Below are 12,126 nucleotides of genomic sequence, written 5' to 3' on the forward strand. Positions count from 1 at the left end.
AGAGCCGTGCCCACCGCTGGTGTTGGAAAGGTACTTTGCTTCTTGTTGTTCCCCTCCTCAGTGTGATCTCGATGCAGGGAAATAGTATAGCTCCCGACCTGTGGATACACCGAGTTCGCATTCCCCGAAATCGAAGAATGAACGCCAAGGAACAACAGAGGTTAAGACTAGGAAAAATTTATCGAGAGGGATAACTCCTGAGAGACAGGAGGGGACCTGAAAGTGGGTTGTTGAAGACCCTACTTCACAGAAGTTTTATAAAACAAGATCATGAGTTGGGTACAACATGGGTCAAAGTAGTGATTAACCAATAAGATTGGTAATACTGACCCAAGGGAGGAGCAGGTCACCAGTGTGCAGAGGGAAGAAAGACCTTCCTGGGAAGGGGTGGGTCTGGAGGTCCTGTCACCCACCTGCGGGACTGATGTCTGTCCCTGAGGAAGATGCGTAGGCCTGGTTATTCCAGCTTTATCCTGTTGACATACTCTTCCAGCCACGATGTAATGTGTTCTCACCCTCTGCAGGGCTCTGCCTGACTTTCTATATTTATACCAAACTTAGCTGTCTGTAATAATTTTAAAAAAGAAGAAAGGTTTAATTGACTCCAGTTTATAAAGGTTTTGGTTTATAGTTGGCCAGCTCCAGGGCATAGTGGAGGGACAGAGAGGCATCACAGAGAAGCAGTAATTCATGTCAGGCAGAGGCAGCAAAGTGATACAGTAGCAAACTATAGACACCTACTCCCCTTATAGGAGCATCCTAGTAGGTAAGAGGTGGTACTTTCCTGATGATGGTGAGCCTTTTGCCATTTGCTTATTGGCTGTATGTGTAGCATCTCATGCTTTACCTTGAAAATAAAGTGTATGAGTGTGTAGTAGTAGTATTCTTGATTTTCCCGAGCCCACCCCTGCACTGTGGAGGAGAGAAACTTCCTAGGGGAAAGTACTTGGATAAATAAAGTGCGCAGTTCGTGTAGATACGCAGTCTGTGTGTGATCTTGTTTCCTCTGCACGCGTGTAGTGTTTATGCCTTTCCTGTGTGTATGTCTCATCTACACATAGGTACACTATTGCTGATACTCCTGTGTTGCTGGACTCAAATGTTTGAGAGAAGCCGGTGGCTGAAATTTATTTGAGGGCTTTTCCAGTCCAACTTTACAAAACTTTGCAGAATTAAGTTTCGCTTACATTGTATTTCATTACATATACTTCTTCCCTAGGCCTTCTCTTTTTCTTCAGTGTTTTAGTTAAGGAAGCTGAAAGAATCTGTGGTGCTTGGGAAGAGCACCAATATTATTTTCATTGCTTCTAACAAAGGAGGCAATTCCTGTGTTTGTGTCTTCTTTCTGTACACTCTCCTGTTAGCCATAGCACTACCTGGTCCTGGATATCTGTATTCTAACAAATGAAACAATACAGTAAGTGTATGGGGAAGGAGTGGGCAAGGCTTTAAAGTACCTTCTTACTTGAGGGCATGTAATGATTTCGTTATGTTAACTGGAGTTTTCAGCACACTGTTGGTGAAATACTGAGCGCGTTCTCATTTTTCTGTGATGTCTCAGCTGTTTATAGACTGGTACTTTGGAGAGTGCATGCTTATCTGGCGTGTCCATAACAGAATGAACTGCGTGTTCTCTTTGCTAGGAACTGGATAGCAATTTTCCCCCTTTGGACAGGTTAGCACGGTAGGCTTTATCATAATTAATATCCATAGCTACATAGTGATTTTAAATCCACGCAATAAACCTAGGTTGGAGGAAAAAAGAAAAGTCTCAAAAACAGTGAAACTTTGTTAGTAAAGAATTGCCTGTTTTTACTGTCTTTTTAATAATGCTCAATAAAATAAGAAGAGGTTTTTTGTTTTTTGTTTTTTGGTCTTTTTTTTTTCATTTTTATCGGTACCAAGGATCAAACTCAGGACTGCCTGCTTGCAAGGCAGGCGCTTATGCCGCTGAGCTAAATCCCCAGCCCCCAAGAAGAGGTTTTTTTAGTGGGGGTACCGGGGATTGAACTTATGACCTCATGCTTGCCAGGCAGGTGCTTCTGCCACTGAGCTAAATCCCCAGCCCCATAAAGAGTTTTTCTTGTGTTTCTTGTTTGTTTGTTTCGGCACCAGGGATTGAACTCATGACCTCGCGCTTGCCAGGCAGGCACTTAGACTGCTGAGCTCAATCCCCAGCCCTTTGTCTTGTTTCTTTATAAAGGCCTACATTCCTAATGACCTCAGTATAATTAAGAGGAAATATGTTGAAAATTCTGGTTTTTTTCCCCCTCAGTTTTGCTGTGTGTGTGTGTGTGTGTGTGTCTTTTTGAGACTGAGTCTCACTCTGCAGTTCAGGCTGGCCTTGAGCTCACTTTGTAGCCCAGGCTAGTCTCCAACTCACAATGATCTTCCTGCCTCAGCCTCCCGAGTGCTGGGATTACAGGTGTGCAGTACCACACTTGGCACAGATTTGCTTTTGAAAGCTCAGAAAAATTTCTTCTTACTTTTATGTATTAATTATTCGTAGTGCTTATCTTCATATCAGCTCAGTGGTACTGACCAGAGTCACCCTTGGAAATTAATTGCCGGGGCTGGGGATTTAGCTCAGCGGCATAAGCGCCTGCCTTGCAAGCAGGCAGTGGTGAGTTTGATCCCTGGTACTGATAAAAAGGAAAAAAGACAAAAAAAAAAAAAAAAAAGAAAGAAAAAGAAAAAGAAATTAATTGCCTTGAAATGTTAGAACCAAAACTGAAAAGGTTTCTTTGTCAAGTAGGGCTTACAAAGCGAGATCAGTTTACACAGTTCCATCTTGATTTGAATTTAAGCAAGTCATTGTTTGCAGAGCAGCACATTTAGAACCAAATGAGTTTCTTGTTTGACAGTTTTTTAATGATAAATTGGACTTCATTAATATAGAAAAAACCTGCACATCTAGACACCATTAACAACATTAAAAATAAGCCACAGAATAGGAGAAAATATTTGTAATGCATAAATATACTAAGGAATTCCAGAAAACATATGGAATTCTTATAACTGAACAATAAGTCATGCAATTCAGTTTTTAAAATGGGAAAAAGATTTGCACATAGAAATATAAAATGGCTTAAAAATTTTAGAAAAATATGACAGTTCTTTAAAAAATTAAATTTACTGTAAAAACCAGAATGTCTCTCCAAGAGAAATAAAAACTTATATACCAAAAAGATTTATACACAGATATCCATAATGCCATAATTCATATTTCAAAGTATGTTGAAAAATTACACACCAATAAAAACAACTCCTTTTTTTTTTGTCTTTTTTGAGACAGGGTTTTACTATGCAGCTCATTGTGTAGGCCAGGCTGGCCTCAAACTTGCAACAATTCTCCTGTCTCAGTCTCTCTGAGTGCTGGGATTACAGATGTAACAACTCCTGATAAACACAGTAAAGTAGAAAAAGTTCCAAAAACATAGAGTGAGAGAAATGAAACATAAGAGTGCATACTAAATAAGTCCTTTTATATCATTCTAGAAAATGTAGGCAAATCTATAATGATGAAAAAGTATATTGGCGAAGGCTAGTGGTAGCGATGGAGGCAAGGAAGAATCTTTTTGTACAAAAGAAATTATTTTGTGTTTGATTGTAGAGTTGGTTGCATGTGTCTTGCAAAGTCATGGATTCTAAAGTGTAAATAGATACAATTTATTGTATTTTGGTTATATTTCAATGAGGCCAATTTAAGAAAAGAAATCCTTACAAGAAAGAAAGAATTTATTGACAAAAAGTATAAATGGTAGTTGGAGATGTGTGTTGGAAAGGTCTGTTAAACCCATGAATCACTGTTTCTGTCAGCATTATAATAGAAGACAGAATTAATTTTAAATCTCCAGTGTCAAAAAAAAGAAAATATGTTGATGATTATAACCAATTGATTTTTCAAGGAATTAGAATATATGAAGGTTAACGACTTCAATGAATTATTTACAGGTAAATGTTTCCAAAATGTATTTTAAAAAATCTTTCTTTGACAATTTTTTATCAAAGATTTTACTGAACTCCAAATTCAAAAGAAAGCATTGCCCATATAATTTAGAAATAATTTTTATGTATCCATTAAGAAATTTAAACAAAAAAAGTTCTAAAGAGGTGGCAGACTTTGGTGACACTTCACCCCTAAATACTTAAATGTGTCCCCATGAAATAAGAATAGTTTTATTTAAAAATCAGTACTATTTAGCCACTCCAGAAAGCTAAGACCATATATACAGTCTGTTTTTCCAGTTTTCTGATTCTCTCTACAATATTTTTTTTACTTTTTTTTTTTTTTGTCTTTTTCGTTTTTATCAGTACCGGGGATCGAACTCACGACTGCCTGCTTGCAAGGCAGGCGCTTATGCCACTGAGCTAAATCCCCAGCCCCTTACAATATTGTTTTGTAATGTTTTGTCTCCCTAATTATGGGTCCAACCAAGGTTCACCCATTACATGTGATTCCTTTTTTTTTGAGAGGGGGGTACTGGGAATCAAGCTCTGAACCTCACACTATGCTGCCGAGCTATATCCCTGGCCCCCATACTTGATTCCTTTAATCTAGAACGAACAACAGTATCACCCCTCCCCTTGATCCTATTAACATTTTTTGAAGCATCTAGATGAGTTGTCTTGCAGAATGCTTCATAATCTAATACTGTGTTTTGTTTTTTGTTTCTTATATTTTATGACTTTGTTTGTTTGAGACAGGATTTTGCTGTATAGTTCAATTTGATCTGGAACTCACTGTATATCCCAGATCAGCCTCAAACACCTGGCAATCCTCCTGCCTCAGTCTCCTCAGTACTGAGGCTAAGATATGTGCCATCGTGCTAGGTTTTTTTTTGGTCTTTTTCCTTTTTATTGGTACCGGGGATCGCACTCACGACTACCTGCTTGCAAGCCAGGCGCTTATGCTGCTGAGCTAAATCCCCAGCCCCCAGGTTTTTCTTCTTGATTAGTAGCCAGTAAACTGTTTTTGATAGAAATATATCATATAGGCGATCCATAGTTCCCATTATGTCATGTCTAGAGGTACAGCAATACAAGTTGTCTCATTATTGGTGTTGAAGTTCAGTTATGCACATCACTTGGTAAACAGCTACGGATTAGATCACTTCACTGGGAAGGTCTGTTTTCTTTCTTTTTTTTTTTTAATTTTTTTTTTTTTTTTCGTCTTTTTCTTTTTCCATTCCCTTTTTAAAAATGGATCTTGCTAAATTGCTCAGGCTGACCTGAAAATTGTAATGCTCCAGCCTCAACCTTCTGCGCAGCTGGGATGGCAGGCACCCACCACTGGACCCAACCTCCTTTTTTCTTTTTTTTTAAATATGTAGTAATCTATAGGATGATACTCTGAGAAGGTGTGGCTGTGTTTTTTTCCATGAACTTTCACCTGATAGCTTTAATTTGCTCAATGCTTTGAATTTTTCTAGAGGTCTTTTAATGGATTTTAGTGTATCTGTGAAACTCTGGAAAGTATTTTTGCATGCATGTGTTTTCCATGGCCCCCAAAATATTTAGATGATTTTTTTCCTCTGTTATTGTGGTGCCTTCTATAAGTTTCAGTGCATCAGAAAAATGTGTCATAAATGTTGGGTTTCTAGGAGCTGAGAACCAGTCTTGTTCATCTAATTTTCTTGTTTCATTGTGTAGAGGCATCTGCTTAATTTTTGTTATTTGTTTGAGAATGATTTGTTCTGGCCTTTCATTATTTTGAGCCTATTTGAACCTTCCATGTTTAGTATAAATGGTCCTAGAAAGTAAATCAGAAGAGATTAGCCCCTTGGATTTTGGTGATCTCTTTGAAAATTCTTGGGCACAAGCAATTTGATTTGTGTCTTTGTTGACACTGAAGTAAACATAGGTCATTTGAAAATGACTTAAAACACTACAGTATGTTTGTAAAACAGATAAGGTATAGCATTAGCACTGTCGTGTAGACTGTAGACAGAGGGCCTAGGTGGTGACTCAATGGAACCTTAAATCTATTATTAGCATAATATAGAATACCTTTACAAGTGGGTTAGTTTTTTATTTTCCCTGGTCAACCAGGGAGCAGTGTAGAATTAATCATGTGAGTGACCGGGTGTGTTTGTTTAGCCTACTGATTAGCTTGTGGCTAACATCAGTTTTCTTTGCATGAAAAAGTGTCCATCAGGTGACTGACAAGAACACAAACTAATTTTTATAAATAGTATACTTACTTTAAAAGTACCTAGTAAATCATTTAATCCAGATGACCTGTGAAAGTGTATGTGTGTGTAAATTTTTTTTTTTTTTTGTACCAGGAATTGAACTCAGGACCTTGTGCTTGCCAGGCAGGTGCTCATGCTGCTGAGCTATATCCCTAGTCCTCTAAAATTAGGTATTTTTATTGTAATTACACAGTTATGGAATAAAGACTTGAAGATGTTAAAGCAGCCAATAGCAAACAGTTCATAAGGAGCAGAGGAAGAAACTTGAAGTTCTAAGTTTCTTGCTCTTTCTGACTTACCATTCTAAAAGGTTCAGGGATTTTAGGGAATCTGAATAGAAAACCGTGGCACTTGCTCTCAAGAACGTTTACATCTATCAAGCCTCTCTTCTATAAATAGAAGATGGGCAGCAAATGGAAGGAAGAGCAAAGGAAATACAGGAAAGGGCAAGATAGGCCACAGAGGCAGGATCAAGGTTAGTATGGTGAAGGCTGTGGAGGGAGGAGAACAGGGAGTGAGCAGAGCATGGACGGGAGAGCACAGAGCCTGCTGTAAAGAGGAGTTGGTCCCGTGTGCCTAGAGGTAGGTTAGGCCCAAACGGGGCTGCCCTGAGCACCCCTGGGAGAGCCTGCTCCACAGCTGTCCTGAGCATGAAATGAAAAACGTGGTCCCGAAGCAGACTCACTGACAAGGTCGAATGCCTGATTGTAAGACGCCAGTCTCACCACATACTGAATGTCTCTGATGCCTCACGATAATGCTAACATTGCACCTTCCTGTTTTACAAATGAGAAACTAAGGGCTCAGTGAAATAAGTGCAAAACACCAATGGCTGGAGCACGGACTCAACCTCCACCTGCCAGACTCGAGCGCCTGTGCTGTGTTCCACTGTGGGACTCTGTCACCTGATAAGTTCTTACTTTAGAGAATGTGACTTTGGAATAGAATAGTTTTAAAGTTCTGGGAGGACTGCTTCTCTCTGTGTAGCCATGTTAAGCTGCTGAACCTAACATACTGTGCTTTAATGTGGGAGCAGAGCTAGGTGAGAAATCAAGGAATCAGATGATGTTTTATTTACAAGCTCACAACATCAAAGCGACGTTATAAATGCTGTTCTTCTCATTTTCAGTGTCTAACCTGCATTGGCCCTAAGTAAACCTTAGGCGTAGTTCCCAGGGGCATTTAATATGCATAAGAAGTAATATTTCCCCTAGCTAAACTGCGTTTCTCCCGGCAGGTTTCCTACTTATAAGAGACAATGACTACTGATCGAGGTGCCAAGAACAGTGGAGAAAGCCCAGCAGCCACTGTTGCTGAACAAGGAGAGGATATCACCCCCAAAAAGGACAGAGGGGTATTAAAGGTGAGGCCACAAAAGTGAATGGCACACAGGGAAATCTGCTGTCCAAATGACTGTTTATCAAGCTTTGTGTGTGGGGATGTATAATATTACTAAGGCTCACTAAGTGCCAAAAACTACAGCTAGATTCTTATTTTTTCCTCTCAACTCTGAGGTTTTCATTTTTAATTCCAATTGTAGATGCTGGTACTGAGGTGGAGCTAGTTATATTAGCAGCATACATCTTAGTAAGTGCAGACCCTGGGGTCAGGCCCAAGTGTCTCCATGGTCGCAGAGTATACAAATGAGTTACTAACCGAATATAGCATTTTTAAAGTATATTAAAGCTAGCTAATGACAATTTTAATGACTTTTAGGGGGGGGAGTTAAACGCTAAAGTTCAAAATAATTTTTAACCATTCTAATAGTGACCAGGTGTGACGATGCACCTGTAATCCCAGCACTCAGGAGGCTGAGGCAGGAGGATCACCATGAGTTCAAGCCTAGCCTGGGCTACATAAGTGAATTCAAGGCCAGCCTGCTCTACGTGGGAAAACCCTGTCTCCAAAACAAAAAACAAAATGAAACCAAAAAACCTCATAGTAATAGTGTTCTTGTGTGCAGTGAGTGTGGGCATGATCCTGTAATATCTTACTTTTGAGTACTTATTGAAACATACATATAGTTTGGTTTTTAGCTTTTATTGTGAGACCAGGGTCTCACTTTGTAGTTCAGGCTGCCCTTCCTTCTGAATGCTAGGATTATAGCCTTGTGCCTGGCAAACCTATATGTATTTTTTCAAAGTATAGTTAATCACTTTCATCTCTTTTTATTTGTGTCTCTCAGTGGTGTTGATTCTTCCATTTTGTAAGTTAATACACTGAAGCTGAGAGAGGTCAGAAGGTTTTAATCACATTATGTAGTTACTTCTCTTGCACCAGTGTAACAGACACAAGTTTTGTAGAGCTGTTTTATTTTTGCAAAGATTATTTTACATATTCTAAGTATTACTGCTAGTTTTAATACCTCCTGTGTCAGCAGTGTGAGTTTGTTTTGTCTAATCTTGCCTATGAGTGAGAAAGGGTTTCTTCTGTGCCCGTATCTCTTTTGAATGTGCATGTATTCTTGTTAGCTTGCTATGTGCCAAACCAAATTTGGGGCCCAGCAACTACAAAATAAGGGCTTTATGCCCGGTTTGTATCCTGCTCTCTCCTTCCAGCAGGGTGGTTTCCATCCTTCTAGCTATAAGGATTCATTCCAAACTCCAGGATGCTTCTGAAGACAGGCGAGATTCTGTAAGCGTCCTCAGCGTTTCCCACCTCATCTTTTCAGATTGCCCATATTCAGAGGACCAGGTCCCTGGCTTGCCTCAGACCGTGTGTCTTACTATGTTTTCTTTTGCTGTAAGACAATTCCTGTGGCTGGGTGAGTTCTAAAGACCAGAGATGTATTTGGGCCCACAGTTCTGGAGTCTGGGAAGGCCCTGTGCATCTTTTTTGCTTCTAGTGGAGGCCTCCCAGTTCATGGTGGGCAGCAGGAGAACAGGTGGGCATGTGTGGAAAAGACAGAGCACAGAGGTGAACTAGCTTTATAGCAGTTTACAGTGATTCATCCAACCCCTCTCGAGTCAGAACTCACACAAGAAAGGCATGGATCCCACTAATTACCTAATGGCTTCTTAAAGGCCCCACTTCTCAATACTGCAACAATTAACAGTCAAACTGCAGTATGGGTGAGGACAAACCATATTCAAACCATAGCGCTCTGTGTTCAAGGGACTAAATCTAATACTGAGAATATAAGGGACCTTTGAGATCACAAGCCCTTTTATTTTATTTATTTATTTTTTTGTCTTTTTCCTTTTTATTGTTACCGGGAAGAACTTACGACTGCCTGCTTGCAAGGCAGGCGCTTATGCCACTGAGCTAAATCCCCAGCCCCAAGCCCTTTTATTTTAAATTATGTTATTTATCACTACCTAGAGCTTCAGGTTCACTGTGGGGCTTTTGATTGAGATTAAAAAATAAACCTAGGGGCTGGGGATTTAGCTCAGTGGCACAAGCGCCTCCCTGGCAAGTGTGAGATTGTGAGTTTGATTCCTGGTACACATACATACATACATAAATAAGTAAAAAAATAGTTAACCATAGTGATATATGTGCACCCATGTTTATAACAGCACAATTTGTAATAGCTAAATCTTGGAAACAACCCAAATGCCCATCAACTGAGGAATGGATAAAAAAGATATGGTATTTTTATATAATGGAATACTACTCAGCCATAAAGAATGATAAACTCAGAGCTTTTATGAGTAAATGGATGCAACTAGAAACCATACTCATAAGTGAAATAAATCAGACTTGCATCTGTAAACACCATATTGTCTTGCTAGTATAAAAAACTGAAAGAGTAAATAAGATCCAAAAGTTACAATAGATATAGTGAAAGGGAAAGAAACTGCTCAAAGGGAAATTTTATTGTTTTATTTGTTTTGAAATCCTATATTGCCATTGTTTTATGGTTGTTGTCATCATTTTGCTTTTGTTATTGTTAGTTTTTTTCCAAACCTATTTTATTTAAAAGAAAAAAAACCTAAAACTAAATTTCAAAGCACACGAATCAAGGGTTGTTGTTGTTTAATTATTTGTTTGTTTCTTATTTTTCTGGGTTTTTTTCTCTTTAAAAAATAAAAAAAGACCTAGTCAGCACCTGGGAGGCTGAGGAAGGGGATTGCAACAAGTTCAAGGCCAGCCTTGGCTACATAGTGTATTCCGGGCCAGCTAGGACTATATAAAAAGACCCTGTCTCAATCAGTCAATCAATCAATCTACGAATCAAAAATAGACCTAATAACTCTATAACCTAAGGTAATGGTGGCAGACCTATGGCACATGGGATTAGCAGGATGTTTATACAATTGAAAAGTCTAAAAGGTTTCCCATCACTCACTAAGACAGTTTAGTTACCTCTGTGTGATTGTCTCCTGTTTGTAAAATTTAGAGAAATAGTACCGGTATCAGGATAGGTAAAGCCCTTGCTGCAGTGTCTGTCCTATAGTAATCTCTTTCACTATAAATCTCTTTCACCTTAAAAAAAGATCAAGGCAGGTTTGGAAAGTCAGTAACTCGCTGGGTTTACATTTGCCAAATGACCTGAGACCAGAGTCTATCTTTAAAGCTGTTTCAGATTTAGGCACACATTCATATTGTTGGGGACCCCTGAAATGATCCCCCGGGCGTGTGCTATGGCCACTGACGCCCCGGCAGCCATCCATTCTGTGTCCTCAGTTGTTGCTTACGGTGGTTTAAGTGCAGATTCTTGCTGATGACCACGCATAGGGTTCCCAAAATATCACACGCACCCATAACCACTAGTTCTTTTAGAATATCACGTGGTTTCTTTTAATGTTTTCCGGAACTTTATCTTTTGAAACCCAAGAAGGACAGCAGTGTTTTTTTTCCTTTAAAGACTATCTGGGCTTTTGAAATAAGAAAGTTGTGAAATCTTAATTTCATGGTATTTATGGGAAAGGGGGACATATCTCAGAGAAGAATTTAAAAGCAAATAATTGCATTCCATAAATAAAAACTCAAACCCTTCCCCAAAAAAGGTATTCATTGGCTAGTCACTGTTATATTGTTAGCTACTAAAAATGATGGATTTGGTCTAGCTGATTGACAGAATAAATTATACCACCATATGCCTGGATTTGATTTTCGTTTCCAAGGACTCACCAACTGCATTAGCAGTTTGCAGTGCCAAGAACAAAAAAGAAAGAAAAACCATATACTGGATTTACGATAGCCAAATATTTTTTAACTTGGACCCCCCCCCCTTTTTTTTTTTGGCATTTCCCTTGCTAGAAAATACATTACTCAGTATCATATCAAACTGTGCAGTGATACTGATGTATTTTACAGATCAACTATTTTCCAAATAAAAAGTGTAACCTGTTATACCAGGATATTAGACTTTCTCAAATTAAACCAAACTGGAACAATTGCAGACAAAAGCTACTGTTTTTAGCAAAGGAGGAACGTAAATAAAATTGCACGTTAGAGACTTTGCTTTACTTCTTATCGACTGTTTTTCCAAGTCCAATAGTCTTTTTGGCCTCGTTCCATTTGTGGGTGGACTAACCCACAAGTTTGCGTTTTGAGGGATGTTAGTGTGCATATATTATATGGCCTTAAACCAATGAAGAGGATTTGCTGGGTAATTCTTCTGGGGGAGTAGTGTAATAAGTGAAAGGAAGTAGAGGAGAGGTAACGTGAAGGACCAGCACAGGACAGCTTTCTGACAGGAAGGGTTCTGCAGGGAAGCTTGGGGCAAGGTTTAGAGAGATCAGGCTGCAGGATATCTGCCTGATCACTTGGAATGGACTGTGCTGCCTTTATGATTAAAAACGTTTCACCTCCCTCTCCCTGGCATTTATCTTTCTAGATTGTCAAGAGAGTGGGAAATAGTGAGGAAACACCAATGATTGCTGACAAAGTTTACGTCCATTACAAAGGAAAATTGTCAAATGGAAAGAAGTTTGATTCCAGCCACGATAGGAATGAACCATTTGTTTTTAGTCTTGGCAAAGGT

At 39.1% G+C, this 12,126-nt stretch overlaps 1 protein-coding gene across 2 annotated transcripts in view; it reads left to right on the forward strand.

Annotated features, from left to right (window-relative positions):
- Fkbp5 (FKBP prolyl isomerase 5) overlaps positions 1 to 12,126 on the forward strand; it is a 98,312-nt gene that overhangs the window by 36,157 nt on the left and 50,029 nt on the right. For both annotated transcript variants that reach the window (XM_003473897.5, XM_063239001.1), the window contains 2 exons: positions 7,432 to 7,557; positions 11,980 to 12,124. In XM_003473897.5, the coding sequence (XP_003473945.1) occupies positions 7,453 to 7,557; positions 11,980 to 12,124 (250 nt within the window). In that variant the 5' untranslated portion in view covers positions 7,432 to 7,452. The remainder of the gene's footprint in view (positions 1 to 7,431; positions 7,558 to 11,979; positions 12,125 to 12,126) is intronic.

Source organism: Cavia porcellus, unplaced genomic scaffold (assembly GCF_034190915.1).
Source record: "Cavia porcellus strain 051 isolate PalLab524CR breed Dunkin Hartley unplaced genomic scaffold, mCavPor4.1 scaffold_28, whole genome shotgun sequence".
Classification (NCBI taxonomy): domain Eukaryota; kingdom Metazoa; phylum Chordata; class Mammalia; order Rodentia; family Caviidae; genus Cavia; species Cavia porcellus.